At 36.3% G+C, this 26,812-nt stretch overlaps 1 protein-coding gene across 2 annotated transcripts in view; it reads left to right on the top strand.

Moving 5' to 3' along the window:
* The window catches only part of COL24A1 (collagen type XXIV alpha 1 chain), a 134,221-nt gene extending 107,961 nt beyond the window's left edge, over positions 1 to 26,260 (top strand). For both annotated transcript variants that reach the window (XM_040565499.1, XM_040565500.1), the window contains exons 42-60: positions 294 to 350; positions 1,764 to 1,817; positions 2,856 to 2,909; positions 3,020 to 3,073; positions 5,952 to 6,005; positions 7,623 to 7,730; positions 9,616 to 9,723; positions 10,872 to 10,979; positions 11,065 to 11,118; positions 11,416 to 11,478; positions 11,768 to 11,821; positions 13,265 to 13,300; positions 19,044 to 19,079; positions 19,183 to 19,209; positions 19,926 to 19,991; positions 20,746 to 20,914; positions 22,255 to 22,364; positions 23,500 to 23,715; positions 24,536 to 26,260. In XM_040565499.1, coding sequence (XP_040421433.1) covers positions 294 to 350; positions 1,764 to 1,817; positions 2,856 to 2,909; positions 3,020 to 3,073; positions 5,952 to 6,005; positions 7,623 to 7,730; positions 9,616 to 9,723; positions 10,872 to 10,979; positions 11,065 to 11,118; positions 11,416 to 11,478; positions 11,768 to 11,821; positions 13,265 to 13,300; positions 19,044 to 19,079; positions 19,183 to 19,209; positions 19,926 to 19,991; positions 20,746 to 20,914; positions 22,255 to 22,364; positions 23,500 to 23,715; positions 24,536 to 24,682 — 1,575 coding nt within the window. In that variant the 3' untranslated portion in view covers positions 24,683 to 26,260. The remainder of the gene's footprint in view (positions 1 to 293; positions 351 to 1,763; positions 1,818 to 2,855; positions 2,910 to 3,019; positions 3,074 to 5,951; positions 6,006 to 7,622; positions 7,731 to 9,615; positions 9,724 to 10,871; positions 10,980 to 11,064; positions 11,119 to 11,415; positions 11,479 to 11,767; positions 11,822 to 13,264; positions 13,301 to 19,043; positions 19,080 to 19,182; positions 19,210 to 19,925; positions 19,992 to 20,745; positions 20,915 to 22,254; positions 22,365 to 23,499; positions 23,716 to 24,535) is intronic.
* Positions 26,261 to 26,812: the final 552 nt, after the last annotated feature.

Genomic DNA, 26,812 nt, shown 5'->3' on the forward strand with positions numbered 1-26,812 from the left:
TTACTCTTGTCAAATACGCTGTTTCTCCATTCCTAATAAATGATTATGTGGACTTTGTTCTAATACTAGTATTATTTTTAATAGCTGCATTTAAAAGTAGAACAAATACTTCTTTTTTTTAGTCCTATATTTATTTCCTAAAACAAATGGTGCATGTTGAAATGGAGTTACCACTTCCACTGTATTAAAAACATAGGCATCACATTCACTAGTAGCATCTACACAGTATGCTTTGTGGTGTATTACTAATATTTAAACATATATGCACTGTTTAATCCATATGTTTATTCTAGGGTTACCCAGGCGAAGACAATACAGTGCTTGGACCACCTGGGCCCATAGGTGAACCAGTAGGTCTTTATTTCTCAGAAAAATTATATTGGTACCTCAATACAAGAGACAACGCAGGCTCTTTCTGAAACTTCTTATCACTGTCTAAGGAGTCAGTACCCCCTTGTACAAAACTGTAGAGGGATGGTCCTTTAATCAGTAATCTCTCTCTGAAAAATGCAATTATATGCTCTTTCCTGCTTTAAGAGTATGTGCCTAACGTTGAATTACACTAATGCCATCATTCTGTGCCTAGACTGGCAGGTTTTGGAACAGAATTTTTATCCTCTATGTTTATACTGAATAATACCTAATTGCTTTACTAACCAGAAATATATTTTGACTTACTTCGTTATCGCTACAAAGCTAATTTAGCTGTTTTAGCTTCATTTTGTAACCTTTTTGCTTACTTAATTTCTATGCAATTATGAGCATGTCCAAAAAACAAATGCAATCTCAAAATCTTATTAAAAGCATTTAATGTTCAGGCTTTGTGCCAGAAAGTAGTGCTTGTACAGCCTACTCCTCTTCAGATTGGCCTTAGTATTTGTACCTCACCTCCCCAAAAAGCAGGGACTATAAGACACCGATGTAACTGAAGACAGTCTGGACTAGGTTCTTAACTTAATTAGGGAAAGGCATGAGAGAAAAGACTCCAGCCAGTTCTGTTGTAGGTGAGCTGACTCTGCTATGCTGACTGTTCAAACATTGCAAGCAGGGCCTTGCCCTGTGCAGATTCCTTTTAGGAAACATGCCATGAACTTGCCAAAACCTTGGAGAGTATAGAAGCAGTTGCGTAATAGTATCTATTGGTGGATATGCAGTAGATGCAGCTGATCTATTCATTTCCGAACCATAAAGATGCGCTGCAGTTAGTATTGCCGGGCCAATTTTTCACTATGTGCTTTTACTTCAGACATAGGAAGAAAAAGACAGTCCTTATTTCATCTAATGAGCTGCTGGATGTCTTTTTGAAAGTCTTGGCCGTTCTTACTTTCTGTGGGCATGATTCCTTATTCCACCATTTTTCTTATGAAAGCCATAAGAGAGTTTTCCTCACATGCCTTGAAAATAAAGTCTGGTCATTCACAGAGTCTTAATTCTGATACCGTATATATATGGGTGTAAACCTGGAGAACTTCTACTGAGGCCAATATTCCTATTTCATTTTTCCCCATACAAGATTCATCTTTTAGCTTCTGGTCTTCAGTTGCAAAATATTTTAGAAAGTGTCTCCTGCCTGACTGTAATGCATTTTGTTTAGAAAAAAATCATGTTTATTCCTTTAGACAAGCTAACTTTAATATTAGTAATCCTCAATTTACTCTTGTTGGTCTGTCTGTTTTGAGAGAAATCCCAGCTTTCTTTTTTCACTTCTCTGCAGCAGTTTTTCAGTCCAGCTGTTACATTGTGCTCTTTGTTTTTCTCTCCAGGGGCCTAGTGGAGAACGTGGAGATAGAGGAGAATCTGGTGATGAGGGCTACAAGGTAGTACCTCTTGCTTTTTAATTCTTTGTATTTGAACATGGTGTGCTGTGCATACATGTGGTAATGTAAAGTATGCTTTAGTATATGCAAGTATGCTAAGATGCACTTGCTGGTGTCTCACTGCACTGATGAGTTCTTAGTATAGATTGGAGCACCTATCATGTGAAGAGAGTCTAGGAGAGCAGGGACTCTTTAGACTGGAGGAAGGGAGGGCTCAGGCAGGGGATCTTAATGTGTATAAATGCCTGATGGGAAGGAATGAGGATGAAGGAACCAGATACGTCTCAGTAATATACAGTGACAAGCAAAAGGCACGCATTGAGAGACATGAAATATTCCATTTGAACACCAGAAAACACTTTTTTTTTTTTTTTTAAACTGTGAGTGTACCTGAGTACTGGAACAGGTAGCCCAGAGAGAGGTTTTGGAGTGCCCATCCTTGAAGATCATTAACACCCCCATGGGCATGGTCCTGGACAGACTGATGGCCCTGCTTAAGCTTAGTTGCTCTAAATGATCTCAAAAGGTCCCTTCCAACCTAAATGATTCTGTAAGACAGAATCAATTAACATTTTTATTTGAAATGTAAGTGCTATTGCTTTGTAAATCTAATCCTAATAATCATTCATTAATTGTATTCAGTCTTTCAGCAAATACAAATGGCTGGTAACTCATTCTGTTTGTTGAAAAACAGAAGAGACTCCTTGACAGGGAGTATCCTGTTCAAGTTACACAGACAGTGCAGATAGACATAGTAATAAATCAGTGAACCAAATATAGTCTGTGCACAGAAAAGTGCAGGAATGTTTAAAACATATATTTCCCTCTTGCAGTGAGTTTGGAGTAGAGAGTTTAAAGAAGAAAAGGTCCCTAAGGTCTGGTGTCAGGAGAGCTGAGCATACTTTATCCAGGTGAAGTCAGTGAAGCTGAGGCCACTCAGCACCTCCCAAGATTGGCTTTCGAAGGAAGTCTGTAGCTCATGGAGCATGACATCCTGAGTTATTTATATTGCAATATATTATATTTTCTGCTTCCCAGGGTCACATAGGCCTTCCAGGGCTTAGAGGACCAATTGGACAGCAGGGGCCTCCAGTAAGTATTGTAAACGATGAGGTTTCTCTGCTGATTGTTGAAATTACATTTTATTCTGCATTTCTGTGATACGTTGTTAGTTATTTGTTTAATATATGTTCTTTCCAAAGGGAGAGCCAGGTGGATTTGGGGAGCAAGGACCAAAAGGAGAAAGAGGTTCAGAAGTAAGTCGAAAAAAGTAAAGAAACAGTGCACTTAATTGGAGTTTGTCTGTTTTTACTGTTCACTGACTATCCTTGGAAAAGAAGAAAGTGTAGGGTTTTGATAGATAAGACTTGTTTCAAGAGTAAAACATGATTTCTGATGGATATTCTTAAAGATGTAGTATTTGTTTTCATATTCCAGTTTTACAAGAAAATTAGGGCTCTCCATCACCTGTTCTCAAGTTGCACATCCTGTGAAATCTTCAACAACTTGAACCAGCACGTTTGAGTTGAATTCTGCTTAAATTCTTATCATTGTCTGCCACTATGATTTGAATGATGCTCTAGACAGATTTGCTACAGCCTTTTGTAAGAAATCTCTGTGCTTGCTGGGCATCGCTATACTAAAGATATTTAGGTTTCAAATCATCTCAAATATAGATGCAAGCTGTTTTGTAGATTTAGGCTGAATTTTTGCTGATTACTTAAATGAAGGTTCTTTTTGTACTATTTTACATCCCCAAGCAATACATTTGAGTCACACAGTCTGAAGTGGGAACAGAGCAGTACCCAGTGCTCACTGAAGCTCCAACAGTTTTTGTGGTTGCTTCTACAGCTGGCAGTAGCCACCTGCACGTGGATCACAGTGTTCTCTCTTGCAGGCACAGTTTAGCTCATCTAAGATGCGTGTGTAGTGTCTTGGCATTTGTATGACAGTATATATTAGTGGCATTTTGCCTTTCCCTGAAAATAATTGGTTTTCATACTCAAATTCTCTTTTGAAACTATTGGGCTAGTTTTTCCAAACATTAAGCTTGTAGGAAAGTTTTGTAAATGACTGACAGAGCAGCATGGAAATCATTTTGATTTTTTGTTTCTTTGGTTTTGTTTGGTTGGTTTTGGTTTGGTTTTTGTTTTACTGTTATATAAGGTTGAAATTCAGTGTTTGGTTTTCCTTTTCATACCTGCAGGGACAATAAAAATATAGAATGGAAAATTGTGTAATGATCTTAGTATATATGTGTAATTTGATAGATAAGTGGTTTTACTTTGGGGTAATAGAAAGCATTATGAGAGGGTTTTTTGGAAAAATTTGAGTGATATTCAATTATACCCTTAAATAGAGTTCCTTGTGACAAACTAGCTCTGAAAAACACCCAGGATTTTACTGCTCTGGTTTGTAAATGAAGCCTCCCTGTACTGCACTGCGCTGAATTTTCACTCAGACTTGGAAATAAGGGATTTGCTACAGAACAGTACAGTAAAAAGACAGAACAAGTCAAGAAAAAAGACTAAATATTTTCCTTTAGAAATAATAGTTCATCTAGGTGGTGTGTTGAAAGTTACCAAAAGTATTTTATATTCTACCATAGGGTGACTTTTATTTACCTTTGAGATTCCGGAAGATTTAGGCTAGAAGATTTCTTACAACTTGAGTTGCCTTTTGCAACTTAAATGAGAAATTTTCTCTGAAATGTTCCATAGACGATTGTTAAAGTTCCAAAATTTTCTGGGTGAATACAAGAATCTACAGTAGGTTAGGAATAGGGAGAAACAAAATGTGATGTGTAAACATTGTCAGCATGTACTGTAACCATGTGCTCAGATATATTGCCTTCAACAAACTATCACAGCACAGGATAAAATCAGTCATTCCTCTGTCTTTCCCTTGGGGAACATTTTCTTGGTCCTGCAAACGGCCCGCAGATTAAAACTGCCATTGGCAAATATGGAACCAATATGCAGCCTGGAGCAAACCAAAAGAGCTTAAAGATTTACACAAGAAATAGTGGAAACATCCATACAGTCTTAACTCCGTTGGCATGCTTGGTGCTGCTATAACAAGCCTCACAAAGCCGATCCCATAAATTGCAGTGCTGAATCATCTGGGTTTAGTTTGTGTTCAGAAATTTTAATGAAAACAATATAGAGTTCTTTAGATATACAGGTTCCTGTTCTGATTGGTGGACTTTATGTATGCCTTTATAAACAAAAAGACATTAAATTAAGGAGTAGAACACAATTTTGCTGATTTTTATCATATTCATATTAATTGTAAAAAAAAAAAAAAAAAAAAAAAAAAGTACACTTAAAATGACTGTTATTCTTTCCACTTTATTGCATGTTATGTAATATGGCAGCATAATTATCATAGTTTTTCCTTTAATAGCAGTCTTAAAAATAATTAATCCAGAAAACCTTGGAAACTCTTTTCTACTTGATCAGTGCTAACAAATGTTATTTTTATCTCTGCTGTCTGAGGGGTTATGTTGGAGAGTTAAGATAAAATTCATGCCCATGTTGTAATTTATGAATACTTCCTAAATTTTTCTGGTATGTTTGATATCTGTATTCCATGAGGAATATGCTGCAAACAGAATTCGCAGATCCTTCCAACCCATTCCAAGCTTTTCCATGTTGGTACTTGGCTTCTGTGTAACTAAACCACTTACAAGAATGCTATCTTCTGTCAGTATCACTTGGTTGACTGAGACTATAGATTCCTAGATGAGTCAAGACAAAAAAAAAGAGTGGTTTTGTGTAAATTTTATCTTTATACTACATTTTAGATAAAAAGAATGTTCCCATTTGTGATGCTGTTTTCTAGTACTTTCCTCCACATACAGTCAGTGCATCTACATTGCCAACTTTTAATGACTTCCATTTTTGAAAGGTATTGAAAGTGCTGTAAAAGCATACTTCCTTACAGTGGTGTGGTTTTCTACCAGAAAATGTATTAACTTGTTGAAAAACCTTCTGCTGTCTCCTGAAGTGGAAATGATCTAGTCCAAAGCCAGGCAATGTGAACATTTGTTCTAGAGGGGAAAACGATTCTCAGCTCTTCTTAGGGGATTGGGTTTATAACACTTGTCAGTTCACCAGTGTTTGTAACTTTTAGGGACCCACAGGGAAGAAAGGAGCAACAGGTCAGGCGGGAAAACCTGGAATTCCTGTAAGTAACAAAAGTTTAGTTTTATAATCTTCATGTGATAAATGAAACATATATATTAATTAAACCAAACTTGGGTCATGCCAGAGTCATACCAGGAAGTCTTCTGCTCACTCTAAAGAACCGCCTCATTGTCCAGGAAGCGTAAAGGAGCCCCCATGAAAGTAGAATGATTTTTGAAACTCTGACATCATCCTGATTTACACTCAGTTACTCAGCACATGGAAGTGAAGTGCAGCTATTATAGCAAGGTGCTTCCTACTTGTATAGTTACTTAATTAAGTGATTTGTTTATGTGGCTCGTAGTCAAGTTATCGCGTTACGTTGCACAGAGCTGTACTACTGTTCACTCCTGGCTCCCATCAGTTCCTTGAACAGCTGCAGCCTAGAGAAGGCTGTATTCATATGTCCATGATGCATACGGCTGACAGATCTCTTGAGGTTTTCTTCTTTCTCACTTGCCATGAGCTGAAATGTTTAATGCTCTTTCTGGAGAAGCTAACTGGGGAGAAAATAACTTGCATCCCTTTCTCCCTGAGGGAAGAGAAAGAGCAGGAAGCAGTAGGTGTTCTGTAAACATAACCAAGAACAAAATGCATCCAAGGCTATTTTGGTCCCCTAATAAATAATACCACACAAGCACATATTGTAAATATATTTTACTCCCTCACATCAAAACATTGTCAGTAACCAGAGAAATGCAGCTGCTTCGCAGAGCTTGTACCTTCTGGGCAGAGTGGAAGAATAGCCTTTTGAAGGCAAGCAAATTGTGTCTCTTGTAAATATTTGGCTCTTCCCTCTGGAGAGAGATAATCGTTCTGCAAATGGAGGAAAAGAAAAAGGCAAGAAAAATGGAGAAGTGAGGAGGAAAAGACGGTAAAGAGGAAATCTCAAAACACATCCCAAGAATGTGATTCTTCAGCAATCAGAAGTTAGAAATGAGATTAAGATGGCACACTCCTCATATTCTATAAGACAGTTGTTAAATATACTTCTTACAATGAGCTGTGTTCTAGCTAGATTGTTTTACATTTCTGAGATACATTCATACGGAGATAATTGCAGAACTCCGAGCCCCCTAAGATCATATGTGTCACTCTGAAAGGAAATTATTATAAAGAAAAAAATTACCATTCATTTGGTGAATGTGACATAAGGCTTTTCAGTGCACGTATAGCGACAGTTAGCACAAGCTTGTCTCATTAGAAGTTTGTGTGTATTTTTAATGTGTACAAATTTGAACAGAATATATTTGCAAGCATCCAATATATGCTATCTAGTAAAATGAAGGCATATGGTTAATTTTTTAGAGTTACTTAGAAGACTTCATCAGGTTTCCTTGCTTCAGTTTAAGAATCAACACACTCAGCCATCTTCCAGGCCTTGCATGCAGAGCAGTCAGCCTCATGGTTTCAGCTGAATTTGCTTAGATCCCACAATACAACACATCTAAAGTTAAGCCAATAGCTATTTAAATCAAACATGCTAACTCAGAGCCATCTGTGTCACTGGGTCTGTTTTTATTTAGGTTTTAAGAAATACTGTGACTGCAATGTAGTTCTGTAATGGTGAAGCTAAAGAGAGCCAACCATGCTATATTTGATTTGAATTTGTTTCAAGGGAAAACCGGGACCAGCAGGGCAGAAAGGAGCAGTGGGCTACCCTGGACCAGAAGGCATTCCTGGGAATCCTGGCAAGCCTGGGCTGTCAGGGAAACCTGGCCCTAAGGTAAGTTGCTTTCCACATTGCCCCTCTTCTTGTCATTCTGCTTTACAGATTTTCTGAGCCAAGGTGTTTAAATAGAAGGAACCATTCCCAGTACTGTTGCCATCTTGAAAATTCGACCAATTCTTTGTTTTCTTTCTTATAAATATAAATTTGCCTATCTGACAGAAGATTAAACAAGAGGCCCATAGGGGGCAGGTGTACCCTCTTTGAGCCTCTCAGGTTTCAGGTAATGGCCTGCTGAATCTCTTTCAAGTACTTAATTTTTGGGGAGTTGGATTTAGGAGAAACACCCTGAAGAATTCTTATATTTTGGCCTTTTCATTCAAAATGTCATCTTTCATATTAAAAGTTACTCCATTACTTCATATTAACTAGATGTAGTAGCATTATAACCTGTACTAAAGAGAGACTTCTAACTGATTTTTCCCATTATGAATAAAAGAACACAACTTTTGCTATGTAAGTTTATCATTCGGTCAGTCTATAAGCCACAGTACCATATTCAGAAGTTCTGGAAATCACATTTAATATAAAAATCATGTTTCATGTAACCCTTTTATTTCTATGAATAGTTAGCAGAGTATCATATGAAATGTAAGATAACTATGTTCTTTCTACTAAACAACATCACAGCAATGTTCATTTGGATGGTGGCAAATTTCCATGTTGAGTTCTTTAACATGACAATTGGCTTAACTCCATGCATTCAATAACTTATTTTTCATTCAAAATTCTTGCTATTGTTTAGAGTTTATCATACATTTTCATAACAACTGTTCTGATCTTCCTTGATGTGGTAAAGTTATTTTATATGTATATCTTCAGAGTGTACACAGTCGTACTAATATTATTAGTATGCCTGGTATTTATAAATAGACATGTTGAATTTTGCATGCTTCTGTGGGAAGGGAGTCTCATTTTGTTTCTTGATGCAGAGTCCCTTCTTGAAAAATGAGTGCTATGAATCTCAACAGCATTTTCAGCTCATCCATAGTAAATGAATTTAGCATCTTGTTTCTATCAGAAGGAGCTTCTTATTTTGAGCTCAGAATCCTCAGAGTTCTAGCTAAAGAGATATCACATAGCGCTCTTCCAAGAAACATTTCAAGGAGTCATCTTCTATAAGTAACAGATATTAGTGCTCTGTTCTGCAGGTTTCAAAATACCATTAGAAAAGAATGATATGTTTCAGCTGTAAAGACTATTAATTTGAATATGCAAATTTGCAGCTGTGGGTGAAGTTTTAAGTCTCATTAACTATTCTGTATGATTCCCTGTGGAAGGTGAAAGCAATCACTGGTATGTCCATAAAACTGACAACTTCCGTGGGCAGAAAGATGCTCAGGATTTGTAGGTCTTTGGTACCCAACCTGGTGTTCCAGCTGGGCAACTATTCCTATTTAGGAGTGTGCTAATAGGGGAGATGCCATGCGTCAACTCCAACAGACAATTGATTCTCTCAAAGGTTCTCAGAAGGTTCTCATCACAGATGACAGCAGGATACGTTTAGGTTAGAACAGAACAAGGTTTGAGATGAATACTGATATGAACATTTGCTTAAGCATGCTTAGCATTTGCTTTGCTTGACAGTCAGTGACTTGTTAAGTTGCATTAATTTGACTCTTCAGAATCTTCAGTCTAACCCACAGTTAAAACACATATAGCTATGTTGCTAAGTATCATGGGTTCTGATGAATTAACAGAAATTCAGATGAAATACTGCTGATCATTCTTTTCATATGTTTTGATGTACTCTAATGTGTCATGTATACAGAAAAATATTAAGCAGCTTTAGTTGATTGTATGTTACATGCCTGTTTTCGCATACAATGAAAATATATGTTTGGCCTTTCTGCTTGTAATCAATTACTTTTTATTCATTAAGGGTAATAAGGGAAGCCCAGGCTTAGCGGGTCTGGCAGGTTATCCTGGAGCTCGAGGTCCCAAGGGATTGCCAGGCATGCCAGGGCCCACGGGAGCACCCGGACTAAAGGTAGGCATGTAGGTTCTTGTTGTTTAAGAGAAGTATTACTGATATTGCCCAGTCTTCATGCTGCATGCAGTGATTGTGGAACCACCATGCTACTGTTAATTGTACAAGTAGTTGATATCAAAATGTATTTGAAGGGTGAAACTGCAGATTTTGCTGCCCTCCTCAGCTTCTACTGATAATATTAACTACTTATTTCAATGGTAAAAGAAGCAAAGAATGGAACCATTACTGATAATTTCCACCATTTGGAGTAGGATTTTTCATTTCAAATGATGATATGCACTGCTCTGTGTGGTTTTATTGGTAAGCAGTTTTTAAAACCTCAAGTTAATTGAAAACTGGAGAGGGAAATACTGTCTTTGTTCTCTTTTCATGAAGATATTTTAGTATAAACTCTATTCACTGTTTGTAGTGTTTATTGCCAGTGCTCTCAGTCTGGGTTATACGCCTTTGTCTAGGCAATGAACCGTAGGAAGGTAGCTCCTGCTCAGAAAAGATTGCAGCCTGAAAAAGGCAGGGAATAGGTGAGGTGAGGGAAAAGGGATACTAGACTGTGCAAAATAAATGTTAAGAGCAGATGTACTGAGTCAGACCAAAAGTCTTTGTTAGAGCTAAAAGGAAACACCAAAGAAATAGCATAAGTGCAAAACAGTCATGGAAGGTGAATAGTCCCTAATTACTTGCAGATTGGTGATCTCCTGAGCTAGACATGGTTTCTGTGTGTTTGATGGTCCTGAGAGGATTTCCCTAGCATGAACTTGCCTAGTTTCCATGTGAAATTACATGAACTTTTAATCTAACAACATGGAGTTCTGCAGCTATACTGTGCCGTGCTCAGGGGATTGCTTTTTTAATTTGATTCTAACCTGCCTATTCTGTATTTCATTTTGTGTACTTTAGCATTTTCATGGCAAGGTACCATACTGGAAATGGCCTGAAATGTATGGGGTTTTTTTGTTTGTTATCAAATCAAGGAACAGTCAGGTCATATTTTCATTTTAGTGAAAGAAATAATTATGGAAATGAAATGAATAGAGTATGTTTATTTCTTAAAACAGACAGAAAGCATGTTCCACATTTCTGACCAGAAACTAATATTTATAACTTTCACAGTTATAATAAAGGATGTATTATCTCCCTTTTCATAGGGCGAGAAAGGGCTTCTTGGTCATCCAGGAAAACGAGGTAAAAGAGGCCATCCAGGATCACAAGGTGACCAAGGACCAGCAGGAGATGCTGGTCTGAAAGGACAGACTGTACGTAATTACAGCATTTGATGCAAAACAACTACTCCAAGAGTTACCAATATGAAATAAGTGAGGATGCCTGCCTCTATTACAGGGAGAAGATGGAGATCAAGGTTTGATGGGTTTTCAAGGATTCCCAGGTCCAAAAGTATGTGTTCGTTCTTTTCTGTTAGATCTTAAGATTAAGATGTACAGAGTGAAAATATTAGGAAAGTGTAGATTTAATCAGCTTTAACAATAATTTGTTCAGAATGTATCTGCACTTGTTGGGACGTTTTAGGCAGAGCTATGTACTCCACTTTCAAGGATGAATGGTCTGGGTCAGTGAGCTTGGTATTTTCACTGTTACTGCTCTTAGAAATTATCTTACTTCCCTTGTTTACAAGAGATTAATACAAGTTGATAACTAATGTTCACGTTTGACTAAACTTCTTTGTATTTTCAGGGTCCTGCAGGGGACGTTGGCTTAGTTGGAATTCTGGGCCCAAAAGGTCCAACAGGGCAAATTGTAAGTGTTTCACTCCATGAAAGTGCTTGTCAGGATAGCTTGCAGGTGGCACGAATTTTTAATTTAGGGAATCCTCTTTTTCCTACTGGAAAGGCTGGAGCCCTCTAGCCAAGCCTTTCTCTCTGACTGTGCCTGCACTAGGAGCCCTTTGCCTATTCTTCCGCACTGGTCTGGTTACAGTATGCATACAGATACACAAGCAGAACTGGGCAGAAACCAGGACATGTCATACGGATTTTCTTCATTTTGAAAACATGGTGGACTAATAAATCACTTTGCTTTTTTACAGGGATATATTGGTCCTGTTGGTCAAGAAGGCATTACGGGCCCAACTGGCAGGCCTGTAAGTTTCCCTTATCTTTTGGATAGTTTGGTTATTTCACCTACCTTTATTTTTAATAATCTGTTTTACAACTAGACGTATTTTGCCATTTGTCAACTGGTAGGACTGTTGTTGTAATATTACCATGCTGCCAAGCTAATATATGTGATTTCAGCATCTGATACAAACAAGATGATGAAAAAAATCATTGTAATGGCATTCTACCAAAGTACAGTATACAGAGGACATCTCTACAGGAGCAGTAGACAAATCAAGGTGTAAACCAGCACCCTAGCTGTCACCTGGATATTCATATTCAGCCTTAAGTCTGCAATGTTTCTAGAAAAAAAAAATTATTGGCGTTTCTGATGACCCGTAGAGCTCCCTAGGTTCTCTGCAGTGGGACAGCTCTGCCCTCATCCCTGCTTCCATCCCTTGTCGCATTCCCTGTGCCAGAGGCAGAGCAGCATTCTGCAGGAGCACCTGCTGGCTCTATCTGCTACGTCCAGAGTGCCTGTCCCACCCATGTAAGATAGATATAGAAGCTTTTTTTGTACCACCCAAGTTCCTCTGCCTGATCAACAAAACTTAGAGGGAATGAGAATGTTGAAAAATTTGAAATAATAATCCTCAAAATAACAGGAATCCATAATAAAAATAATAAATATGAATATTTAAAAGTGACAAAGAAAGGGGAAGGAAAATGTTCCTCCTATAATTAGACTATTCTTTCCACCTGCCGGGAAAAAGCATTTTAAGTCTTGTTGCATTCTTTTCATTGCCATTCATGAGGAAAACTTTACAGTTATGTATACCAATATAAAGGCTTTTAATAGACTTCATATTGAATGTAATAGTTTGCCACTATCATTCAGAAAGCATTAAAAGTTGAAGATTATTTATATGTGATATGAAATGCTACCATCAAGATACAACATTCTTCCAGAGAATCGGAAGATTGCTACTGGCTTCAGAAACACAGTGTAAGTGGAAAACTAGCAAAAAAATGCCATGGAGACAGAAAACCAGTGTATACTGTGAGAGGAGAACTAATAGGCTAATAAAGCAGATATATGACTGATAGCTTTCTTCAGTGACAGAGTGCCATGTTTGGCTCTCAACTCTTCAATAGTGAAACACTTATCTCCTTTTACAGTAGATCAAATTGAAGAGAGTACAGCTGATTGACAGGGAGAACGCTGACAGTTAAAATTACTGAGGAAAAAACATATCTACAACCTGAAGGAAACAATCAACTTTCCAAATAAAGGAATTACAAGATGTTTTCAAGTGATTTATTTTTCTAATAATGCAGAAAAATTAAAGCCCCAGAGCTGTAAATATTTCCACAGATGAGTTTGGACTTTTCATGGGATCAGTATACCTCTCACACACATTAATTTGCTTATTTCAGTCCTAGAAGCCTAGAAAGCGTGCTGGCTTAACTACTTTTCTGTCTTACAGGGACCAAGAGGTGAAAAGGGCACAAGGGGTGAAATGGTAAGTTGAAACAACTTTTGTGCTTTTGTCCTCTTGGCTGTGTAAAAAGTATTCGTGTGTTACACTGAATGCGTTTCTGCGTGCTCTGAATGCCAAACCTCCTGGTTGTGCTCCTGCAGAGTGCTGGCCAAGAAGGCTGGGACCCTGAGTTCAAAGCTGGACCTTTTCTTGTACGAGTTGGTTCACACAGGCATGCCTGATAAGTGTATGCTGTCAGGCAATAGGGCCCTGATCATGTAGCAGTCACATACTCCAGATCTGTTACAGTTCAGTCCTAAAAGCAAAATCCTTTGTCACATTCATTGTCAATGCTCCAGTACCTCACAGCACAATGTGCGTACAATGCCACGTTCATGATGTCTACATCATCTCCTGTAGAGGAGAAGTTCAGGAAAAACCCGGAGTTGAAGGTGGGTGTCTATGCAACATATGCTGACTATACTAGCAGTAGGCAGTACTGACGGGTAATGAAGTTTCACTCTCTGTTTTCAGTAAGGCTAGTACATTCATTTTTGTATGTTACTAAATGTTTGATTTTACTTAAAATTTGATAGAGCTAGTAAGGCCTCCAATTAATGATGACTGTGCCAATTTATTATATTTACAGCAAATATGAATACAATGTTAGCTGATATCTATGACGTTACTTTATATGATAGATTTATAGTTACTTCCTTTTTCAGTAACTGGCCAATGCAGTCTTGTTCCTGTTGCTCTTACCCTGCCTTTTATCCCACCTCACTTTAAATCATTTGGTTTCTCATCTTACTGTATTTTGGTTTAAGCATCCACCTGTGTACAATTCCAACCTAATTGCCTTATAAAAGCTTTGAAAAATAAATCATAAAAATTCAAAATTAAAGAATTAAGGATTAGAATGAAGCCTGGTGTACATGTCTCAAGGACCTTTCCTCATTGATTTTAAGGGTCTTAAGGCAATTCCTGTCTCAGAGTAAGAGGAAAACTAGGCTCTTAATTTGTACTACTATTAAACATCTCAACTGTGTTTTTCTCATCTTTTGTTCATAAGAATTTCTATGACAGTATAGAACTAAAAGCTGAGATTAAAAAAAGAAGAGGTGATTTCCTAAATCATTAATTCATTGCTTTCAAAATAATTTTAATTTTTATTTTTTAAATTAAATGTAAAAAAAATAAATTTTAATTTCTAAATTAATTTTTAAATTAAATAATTAAATTTTTAAAGTTTAATTTTAAACTGTACACAGTGGCATTAGTTTACAATATCTAGCCAAGAAGTTTTCAATATCTAGCCAAGAAAAGGATATATTTCCAACTATTTTCACAAACAAAGATGAGAAAATGATTTCCATCCAACTGTGTATTCTGAGATTGGATTTGCATCTTAAATTGTGTTGGTATTCTTCCTAGACTCACAAAGATTTTTACTTTTCTTTAAGAGTCCAAGTTTAGTTACAGTTTTTAGTCTGTCAGGGATATCAGTTCATTACTGGAAAGGAATGTTCTCTTATCCCCTGAAAAACATGGAATGTAAAATCATGCCTCCTTGTTTAGCTCAGTGGTGAACCAAAGTTCAGCTTCTGTAGGCTATTTCTGGAGAAAAATTGATAGTCAGGTTGAGAGTTTTTTGAAAAAAAAAAATCAAAAATATTTTCGAATTCCTAATATTCATATCGCTTTGATTGAAACATTTAGAAAATCATGGAATGCTTTTTAGAGTATTGTTTCAGAATTCTGACATTTCTGAAAATGTTTTCATTTACCTGGGATTTTTTATTTCATTGCATGTCATTAATAATACATAATGGATGATAATATAGAATCATAAGATAATCCAGGTTGTTATGGATCTTGAGGTATTTCATGTCCAACCTCCTGTTTAATCAGCTTTGAGATAAAACCACATTGCTTAGCGTCTTGAAAACCTCCAGGAACGGAGATTAGATAACCTTTCTGGGCAAGTGTTACAGTGCTTGACTATCCTCAAAGTAAAATAATAATAATAATAATTATTATTATTATATGTATATATACATGCACAAGATGATAAAGCATAATCTGTAATTTTCTATTATGATCTTTTATCTTAGGTTTACAGTAATTAATAGCTGCTGCTACACTGTAATGGTATATCAGAGTATTGTACTGCAGGATGCTGCTATGATTTACCCATTCCAAGACACAGTGAAATAACATCAAAGTGACAGAAGTGATCAGGGAAAGCTTAATTATTTGGGATGACATTTTTTTCCTCTTTAAAATTATTTTTATTGATTTAAAATCATTATTTTACTTTGTTTCTTGGAAAATTTCAAAAGTTATAGAAAATATGGAATTTCCTGGGATTGCTTATGTTTTCAAAGTTAATCATGTGTATCATTGCATATAAAATCAGGGCCTTGTGGTATTAGAAAAAGATTAGAGTTTTGGCCTGTGAACTTCTGTACTAGCAATCAAATTGGGTGATTAAAGAATTAAAGAGCACACTAAAACTAGCATTTCTATTGTCTGCTTTTGTTATTATGAACTAGAATTATGCTCAGTATACTGGAGTTATACTGGAACCTTCCCACTTAAATTCTAGTATGATCAAAGGGTAAATTAAGTGGATTTGTAAAGGTAATCCTGCACATTCCAATGAAACATTCTGCAATTAGCTTAATTCATGGAAAGTGTAACTTAACCTTATTCTGTTGCTCTATAACAAACAGAGAGAACATTTATAACATCTCTACAGGATTTTCAACATTCTCAAGCAGTTTTGTTACATTTTAAAGGCTTGTAAAAGTAATTGATATAGGCCTTTGAAGTTTTAATGCATTTAAGAAATCTAATATCCCTCCAAAGAAGTTTACTACAGTTAAAAAATAGCATTCACTATTTACCTTTTCTTCCACATGGATTTTATTGGCAAGGTGACAGTAAATCAAGACAAATCACATTCGTCTTTCGCAAAATACCTTAAATTCATCGGAACAGTGCGCTTTTTGATTTTTGAAGTATTCAGTTCTGTCTCAAAAACCACTATAATTTTCAGCTGTTCCAGTCTCAAGATGTTGGAAGTCTTAAAATTGTGGCATATGCCAAGAATATAGAATATTAGATGAAGTATTCAGTCATCTGAAAAATCCACTGGAATTTCTAAATCTCAACACCCAGAGAACAAAGACAACTATTCATCAGAGCAGTGGTTACTTAGGGACGAACTGCTGAAGACTTCGTGCCTTGCTTGACTTGGTGTTTGCATAATCAAGTACTGAACCAAGATAAACAAATATGTCCTCACACTGTCAGATTCTTCTGTCAAGTTTCTTTTTCACACTTTCTCTTTCATTTTATATTAAACATACTTCCCCAAGTATGATCATAGAGTTCAGTAACGCATCCACGTGGGACTGAAGGTATGCTGCAGCAGTCTCACAGTCCCTGAGTTTGCCGATCTGGTTCATTAAATGTGGAGGTCAGCTTTCTCAACTGGTATTCAACAGTGTAGCTCTGAAACCCAGTTAATTTGTATCACCTAAGGGTCTACAACAAAACAGTGAAGTGGATGTCATCCCTGAGAACTCATCTCTCATCAGTTTTGAAATAATGAATAACAGTAATAATATTTTATGCCTATGTAGTAGTAATGGGATTTTAAAGAAAACTTCAAGCTGGACAGTAATCAAAATCAGAGTAAAAAGGGAAATCTAGGTACTTGCCACAGAATCTACCAGGTTTTCTGTATTACTGAGTATTCTAAAATGACTTATCCTCCAATTTCCATTTTTCAATACTAATCATTGATGCCTTAATTAAATATCAGTACAAATTTACCAACAAAATGATTTAGAGTCCCTTATACAGTTACAGTTGTATGAAATGCAACTGATGCATCCTGACCATATTTATTTTGAAAGTTGACTTTTACTCTACTAGTGCTTATGCCATCAATGTCATCTTAACTGTCAGAAGGCCATATCTCTAAACTCCCAGAAATAGCTTCAGTTTCAGTTCTCCCATACAGCTTGCACAAAACATGGGTCTCAGTCTCGAAGTCATTTGTGGTCCCTTATCATAGCCTTGTTGGCACAGATCTGGTGCTAGGAATTACATGATGGCCCCCACTTTTCACAGCCTTCACTCTCCAGCACCTGAGCCCCTCTGGCATGGCCAGGGCAGGTGATGTGCAGGCACACTTAACCTCGTGCAGTTGTGGAGGTCATCATAATCCCCTGTCAGATTTATTCCCAGGTGGCTACCATATGCTCTATTCTATGAGTATGTATAGGAATAGTAAAAAACGCAGTTGGTATTGTCTTAATATTGATAGATTTGGAGCCTCAGTGACTTAAATAAATTGCTCCTATGTACTTTGAAGTCTTCTTTATTTAAGTATACATAAATCAATGTAAGATTGAATCTGTTTTTGTCCATCTAGTCATTTCCAGCTGAACCAGCTGCCTCAGCTGGTGGCAGGTTGAAGCACAGCCCGAGTTCAGCAGTTGTAGCTTGCAGTGATACTCGCACAGATCTTGCTGTGAAATCTCACAGCAGGAATACTTCTTATTACTATATTAAGTGATTTACAACTTGATACCTGTTTGACTAAATTAGCTTCACAATATTCGCCAGCATTAATTACCATGTCAAATAAGATTATTTCTCTTTTTACAGAGACGTAGCACTAGCATAACTGTATTGGTATAAGACTGTTTTTGCTGGAACAGCTCATTGTGCTTAAATAATTGGTACAATAAGTACTAGCTAAAGAGTGTTATGCTTAAATAAACTCAGTTATGTTAAATGGTTTTACTAATACATAATGCAGATCTGGTCTGTGCCCTTCATTCCTTCTCCTTTTTTGTATTAAGCCACTGCCACTTATTCTTTCCCTTGTCATTGTTCTTGCTATTGTTTATGTTACAGCAGCTCCTAGAGGATTTAAGCATATAGAGACTGAAGAAGAGAATCTAACAGAGACAGAAGTATTACTGAATATTTACAGATATTCATAATCATTCTATCTCAGTGTGAATAGTTGTTCAGAGAAAGGCTAAATCAGACAGGGAGTTTATTTACATTTCATCCAACCCTGAGGCAAGACTAAAACTCAGGTATAAGACTATGTGCATTGTAGGCACTATAAACTAGGGAAAAGCAGCTGTTCCTTCTCTTCTCCTCCCCACTGGTAACATCCTGCATACTAAAAAAATGTCTCTTAAGATCAGGAGCATGGGTGTAACTTCATTAATATGAAGGAAGCCTGCAATAACATTGTTAAAACTTAAAAATGAGCCTAACATGTTCTGGCTGAAAAGTGGCACTGCTAATAAATGGAGCTAATAAATGCCTAGTAGATATCTGTGGAGTCAAACAGATCAGTCAGTTTTTTACAACAATCTATAAATTTTTTTACAATGCATTTATGATCATTCATCCACTGTAGTACTTGTATCAGCAATATGCGCATAATGCTGCCACACTGTATATTAATAGCTTGTATAACTTATATACCACAGGTAATTGAATAAATAAGTTTTGGTAAACAGCCAACCCAGAAATTCTCACAGGTACAATCTCACATTAACAGAGTGTGGTACTTTAAGAATAATAACTAATAATCTACAGTTTTATTGAGACCTATATCAGAAACATTTTCACTTTTCTGTATGTATTGTGGCATTTTGTGATTAAATATGTATATTTATTTTATATATAAATATAAAAGTAGAAATGTTCATCTATAACCACTGCATTTCATTTCAATTTATTTCAGGGACCTCAGGGACCTCAGGGCCAGCCAGGGCCACCTGTAAGTGTATTAAAAATGCCTGTATTATTGTATTGTGATTGCATCAAACATGTAAAAAATAAACATGTGAAGCACCTAATCTGTGATTTCTCCCATTTTCCAGGGACCACCTGGACCACCAGGACCAAGAGTAAGTACTGTAACTACCCGAACTACATATTGTATCCTCTGTTGAAGGTGAAAATACAGGATTGTCTTCAAATGCATTGCTTATTCTGTCACTGTAAGTGAAATGCAAATACATTTTTCTACAATTTCCATTGCTACAGTAATACAGGTTTTGGACCTGCCACGTTACACTGTTGGCTTTGTTCTACCACACTGTTGAGTCCTTAACAGGCAATGTTCATGGGCACGCTCATATTTTTAATATGGGTAAACTCCATCATACTCTAAAAGGTTTTTCTGCTGTTCTGTATTTGAACACACAGAAAGACAGCAACAGAAAAGTTTGTGTTATTTCTGGCCCTGCTGTTCTCCCTATATACAGTTAGTCTGTTAAGGGATTGTGCCAGTTAAGACAAACTCGATATTTGACGTGTTTTAAATCTGCGATGGTATATATAATCTGAGAACCAGAACCAACTGCAAGACCTAGTTGTTTGTATGGGTTTCTTAATTCTTTAAAAATAAATAAACCTGGTGTCTGCTATGTACATCGCACAAACTGTAGAGAATGAAGATACTATTTTAAAAGTAAGTTTTTACAATGAATTATTTTCTGAAAATGACAAAATTATGATCATCTGTATGCTTCTACAAGAATACTGAAAAATTTACTTACCTGTAGTTTAGAATATTTCTATTCATTTTTTATGTTCTGAAATATCTTTTTTTATTTTCCAGAAACTTGTGGATATCAATGCTGCTGTTCAAGCTTTGATTGAGTCAAATGCTGCACTGCAGATGGAGGTAATGAATTTCAGTGTATTTACATTAACATTTACATATGCAATTATAAAGAGACTATTTGAGGAAATATCAGGGCTTTTTTAGAAAAACAATTTAAAACAAATCAATGATTACAAGCAATTACTGTAGAATATAATTAAACATGTTGAGATACATAGGATACAATTTAAACAGAATTAAGGAAAAACAGCATCTCTATCTTTTTATCACAATTAGCAGTGATGGAAATGTACCAAATTATCACACATAGTGGACCGTAACTGTTCAGCTACAGATTATAGCAACATTTAGGCCCTGATCCAAAAAATACTGGCATACATACTTAATTTTATGCAAGTATGTGGTCTCATTGAAAAAAAAAAAAAAAAAACCCTCCTTTCATTTGTGAAGTCAAATATATTTGCATTTATTTTCCAGGATAAGTCTAAGAGTAGATTTCACTACTCAAAATCTAAAACTGATGCATATACTTTTATTTTTTTCTTTCTCCCATATTCATATTTCTGTCAACGTGTTGTTGTTGTATTTGCATGATCTTCCACTGCCTGTAACTTCACTGCTCTGATAATTTTAATAAAATGCACTAACGTATTTATTGGAATATGTTATTCTTACCCTGTTTTGTATGGCTGATGGCATATATTATAAATATTTTGCTTCTGTCTGGCTCTTCAATGGCCACTTGATGTTTACTGCATATACTGCTGTTGTGATACTTCTCTGTGGTAACACATTTGCTAATGGCCCCTGGCAGAGATACCAGAATACTGAAGTAACTTTACTAGATCACAGTACAGAGATATACAAAACGCTGCACTACCTTAGCAATTTACTGCACAGCATCAAGAACCCTCTTGGCACACGAGATAACCCAGCACGCATCTGCAGGGATTTGCTTAGCTGTGAACGTAAAGTGTCAGATGGTAAGTGTCCACTTTCATCAAAGCTTGAACATAACTAGGCTTTGAAATGCATTCCTGCCAAATGATATGTTCTATATCCAGATTTGGATGTGTAGATTTTTTGTTAGATTCTGTTGCAGTTTGTCGGTTATCTTTATTTTATCTTTATTTATGATACAATTTCTGGATTTTAGAGATTGAAGTATGTAGCTACCTAGTATTATATAGATATTTGATAGAGATTATATATAAAACAAACAAAAGCGTCCAGAAATTTTGAAAATGAATCTCATTTTGTGATCAAAAGTTTTCTGAATATTTAGAGCCAACTTGGAATGAGTTTTGTGTGGATCAGATTCTAGATTACTAATGAGAAAATTGTATACAATAGACTACCACTGTCAGATACACTGATAGCTGTTGATATCTTAGAAGATGTTGAATCGATAATTCAAATCAAAAATAATTATTTAATGTGTAATGTCAATTCTGTGACATAATTCTCATTCTGAGTGGTTAATAAAATAAATACCTGTAAACATCCCTATTATCAAGTGTTAGCATTAACTAAAGAGGAAATGGGAAATGAAATTAGAGATCACAGGGAAATCCCTGTTCCTTAGCATAGGTAAGGACAAATCAGTTTTTCAAGATGAGCCTAACGCTAATTAGAACTGTGAACTAAAAAGATTTCCTTTAGGGCCACAGAGGTCACTGACACAGTTCTTCACTTCACAGGATTACACACACACAAACTGGATGGCCCAGGCTCACCTATTTTCTAACCATAAATTCAGGGAAGCTAAATCCTACTCTAATTTACATGTGTCCTATTTCTTTTTGTGAACCAAATTCCATGGGTTCACAACAGTAAATTCTCCTTATTACTGTCACTAGCACATGTCATACAAAGTACCTGGTGGGAGAAAGAGAGTGGAAAAAGACAAGACCTTCAAGTTGCTGTGAGAGGAAAAGAATTTAGATTTCTGAATATATTCTGGGTATAAAGCCAAGGCCAAGGAAAAAGTTAAGTTTTCATACATAAAGAGCAGACTGCAAATGCCATTTATTCCCACTACTTAGCTGTAGAAAGAGAGGACGTTTTTGAAACCGTAACCGTATTCAGAAGTTATTGCATATGTAATCAGAACTGAATGGCTATGATAATTTTGCTCAGCATTCATTATTAATAGAATTATGGTAGTGGAAAGACTTTCATGTTCCCTTTCTATCTATTCCTCACTGAAGCTATGGTAATAATAAATCTAATGCTTGCCAAGAATTATGAATATTTTAGCAGCTCTTGTTTAGTAACAACTATAATTTGGGTTCATTTTCTATCTGGGATTATATACTAATAGGAAGGTACTGGATTGACCCAAATATTGGCTGTCCTTCTGATGCCATTGAAGTTTTCTGCAACTTCACTGCAGGTGGTCAGACATGTTTAACACCACCATCTGTGACAAAGGTATGCATTGCTTCCTGGGAGATTCTGTTTATGCTAAAACTTCAAGCAAACGATTGCTTGTTGACTACATGAGAAGATGTTAGATTTCAGGGGAGTGTGGAGTGTGGGGGCTGAACGGGTGTTATGTGCATCTTCGTGAAGGACGTGTTATATGTTCTGGTAAGGAAGTTGCAGAATACCTGGAGACGATGTATGTTACTGTAACTGTCACTTTCTTCATTTACTCATCTTCCATGCTGAAGGAATTCTTTCGTTTTGCTTTATACCTTTCTAAAAATAGCATAAAAATAAGCCTTAAATGCTTCTAAGCTACATTAGTAACTCATCACTCAGGGCAGCTACATGTGTAATGCTGACATCATTGCAATGGGAAGGAAAAAAAATTATCAGTACTTTTCAACACCTAGCTACTGTTAAATATCTTGTTAGGTAAAGACTGGTTTCCTTTATGTCATTAGTCCATGCTGCCCATTGCATGTGGTCCTTAAACCACTGGGAGTAGACGTTTTATATTTATGGAGTTTTGCGTATCTACTTCAGCCATCAAAGAGCATCAGAAATAACATAAAGCTCCATATGCATTCCTACATTTGGAAGATTCCTGAATATGACCTAGTCTTGGAGAAATTCTTGTTGAGGAATGTATAACTGTATTTTCTGTCTAAAATCAAAGTATGCTTATAATTTTCAGGCTATTAACAGGATGTAGGTATCAACAGCCAGAACCTGTGGTCTAAGAAGACTAATTAGCAGAAAGGTGCAACTGCAGTTCAAGCACTGCTGCTGCTATTATCTTGTTTTGAATGACAAAATCCTTTGTTTCAGTTTCCTTATTTTAAAATAGCGTTTCCTGCCTAGCTATGTTTCAACTGTATTGTAAGCATTAGCAAATGTTTCTTTTTGAGCTTTGAAAATGTCCAGGGAAAGTTTCTTTTTGAAGTAAGCACTCTAACAGGACCTAATAGTTCTCCTGAAAACTACAAATGATGTTCTTCGGCACTGATCCCCATGTATAAACGTGTACGTGCTCCTATGTGTAAATACTGCACAAGTATATGCACGTCACTTCGTGTTGCAGTGGCCGTTTGGCATGGCCCAGCTATAAGTCTAACAGTGTGTTTCTTTTGGAACTTAGCTGGAATTTGGCGTTGGAAAAGTGCAGATGAACTTTCTTCATTTACTGAGCTCAGAAGCAACCCACAGCATCACAGTTCACTGTCTCAACACACCGATGTGGGAATTAAATGAGGCAGGTGGCCAGAAAACATCAGTTAGCTTCAAAGGCTGGAACGGTCAAGTATTTAAAGCAAATACGCTGCTCGAACCGAAGGTGCTGGTGGATGAATGCATGGTAAATACTTTTTAGCATTAGCATCATTAAAACCATAATGGAGTCACTGTTTAGGCAGTATTAACTTTCAGCAAATAATCTTTGAGAACAATTTTTTCCTGCTGTTATGACAATCACTTAGATTTATATGCCTTGAAGCTTATTTCTTACATTGTTCTGCATATTTATGCATACACCAACCTTTTGATATTCAGTACAACATCTACTCAAGTACAAAAGCAATTCCAGTAATATGGAGCTTGTACTTGTTGTTCACATTAAATAACAAATATTTTAAGACTCTACTAAGACTCTGAAGAGAGGTGGAAACAGAAATAAGGAGGTCCTCGAGGGAATTTTAGGAATGGTTACTCTCAAAATGAAAATTCAGACTTAATGATAGTTCGCTTGAGGTTATATAACACAAAATCTCAGTTTTGAAGAAGCTGGTAATTATTTTTGGACAGCTAATTATCATTAAATTAATTGACTATGAGTCAATTATTTTTTTTCAAGGTGAATTTAGCAAGAGATCTAAGAAGCTGTATGAGCCCAGGGCTTCTTGCAAAGTGGCAGGCTCTCTCCCCTGAGCCCTGTTTCACTGCATCTTAATCTGCCCCAGCTGTATTCTGTAGCAGGCTGAGAAGTCACAGTTTCGCCATGAGTGCCTGTGATTTTCTGTGGGAGAAATGGCATTTGTTACATTACAGTTTCTTTATGAACTGCTGGGAGAAGAAATGTTTCTGTACATTTCTCCCCTCACTCCTTAAGCACAGCTTCCATTTGTGTTTTGAACCTCATCTTTGATATGAATTTAATATTCTGCTTCTGTGTGTTGCAGATTCAAGATGGCAGCTGGCATAAGACACAGTTCGTCTTTCGCACTCAGGACACTAATCAGCTTCCAGTTGTTCAAGTTAACACACTTCCTCATCTCAAACCAGGGCAGCAGCACTTCATAGAAAGTGGTTCAGTGTGCTTCCTTTAAAGGTTCTGTCCTGGTTCTTTTTGCATCAGCACGGAATTGCTGCACAGATTGAGTGCAAGAGTAATGACCTATTATAGGCAGAATTGCTATGAAACTGAAGATTCATTTTGAACAGTGTTGGTTAAAGAACTTCGGGAAGAAAAGACTTCCTCCTATGGAGAAATGGCATTTCAAAATAAAGAAAAGAAAGAAACAGAAGACTACAACAATTTTCCTAAAGTATTTAAATCTCTTTTTAATACTGGTTGGTGCTTTCTTGCATAATTTCCTGAAATTGAATATCTGAGCATGGAATTTTTAAGGACCTCTAGTGTTCTTGGCAATCTGTTTAACAGCACTGCAAAAAAACACCCCAAGGAAAGCTGGAGACATACAATACTAAGGAGCAATACTGGCTAATGCTCCTAAATGTGCAATAGCTTATATATGAAAAGTGAATTATGCCACAGTACAATACATCCTCTTTTCTTAAACATAAAGTTTTGTTATAGTCCTTTGTGGACACATTCATCTTAACAGATGGCACACTACCTCTTATGTGTTTCCTGTCTGTGTTGCCTTGGTGCTCTTCATAACACAAGGTGCTGGTGGCCTTAACAGAGATTATTTGAGTCCCTTTCTATCTTTCAGACTGTATGTGCTGGTTACATCAGGATATGTTTCTGTTGTCAAGGTACTTATTTTAAATTGTTGGTCACATACTTCACTACAATTAGAACATTATTTATGTGGATTTCTTGTTTAAAATATTTTTATGTACTGTTGCAGAAATGGTATGTAAGACAGCACGTTGTATATGATGCATATAGTCAGAACAGTTAGCTTTACAACCATTGTAAAAGTTGTTGTTAGAAGAGCTACCTGCAGTAGTTTTGAGTTTTAGATTCTGAATGCCAAAGGCATCTTAAGATGATGATATATTGTGTATATATTTTGTAACTTGTTAAACAAATTACTACAGCATGTCTTCTGAAAGACTGCTGTTAAATTATAATCAACATTTCATCAATTTAGAAATTTCATTTTTTTGCAATATTATTAGATCATTTGTTTCCTTAAATTAAGCCTAAAATGTTCAAGCATCTTTATTAAAAACAAACAAACAAAAAACAATTTTACCATTAGGAAAAGCATTCTTTTATAACGACATATCTATTTTCAATCCAAAGTCCACTGAGGAAGATGGCAGATAAGTGGAAAATGATACCAAACCATACTGCAAAGCAGGGAAGTGTTCAAACAACTGGTTTAATCGTCTTGATCCACAGGAAAGCATACTTAAGCTATAATAAAATAAGCTTCCAAACTGTCTGTTTGTCTTTTACTATTTTGTTTTGATACTGTATAGTTCATTCTCAGCAATGATGGAAATCCTCTAGAAGGGTACTTTTTAGGTGCTAGTGCTTTGTTTTCCAAGGGGAAATGCCATGGAATATTGCACAAGTATTTACTTTTTACAAGGTAAAGTACATGTACATCCTATGTTTTTGATTAAAGCATTGCTTTTGTTCCCTGTGAGAAAATCTGATCAAAGACTGTGTAAGATCACTGAATGACAATAAAGGTTATAGAAAATTCCTTCCTGTTGCTTTTGCATTTTCAAGATTGCTAGTTTTGCCAGCATCACTTGGCGTTTGCTCTTAGTTTGTCTTTGGAGCTGATGTGATAAATATATATATATATATATATTATATATAATATAATAATATATAATATAATAATATATATATATAGTAAGAATGTTAGAAAATGTTCTGCTTCATGTGTATTTTTTAATCTTATTGCCTTACTTTTGGAAATTATTTATAGCCTGTATTTGTTTTCTCTTAGTTTCTATCAGAAATCATCTATTTTAAAAACACATATCTTAAAGTATTATTAGTCTGCTCAGATGTAAATATCTTCATTTCTGTGATTGAGTCAAAAATGCAAATCCCATGCCAACGGCACGAAGACTTTGTGCACCGGGCCACTACTGGACGGTAATGTACTGTGGTGCTTGAGGTGGGAGGCTGCCAGAAACAGTTGGTTGAAAGCATCCTTTTTGACAGTGTACTATTACATTGTGCAGCATGAGTTTCGGAAAGCCACTTGCCTACAGCCACCTGAGCTCTTCAAAGCATTCCCAGG

This window comes from Cygnus olor, chromosome 8 (genome assembly GCF_009769625.2).
Source record: "Cygnus olor isolate bCygOlo1 chromosome 8, bCygOlo1.pri.v2, whole genome shotgun sequence".
NCBI lineage: Eukaryota > Metazoa > Chordata > Aves > Anseriformes > Anatidae > Cygnus > Cygnus olor.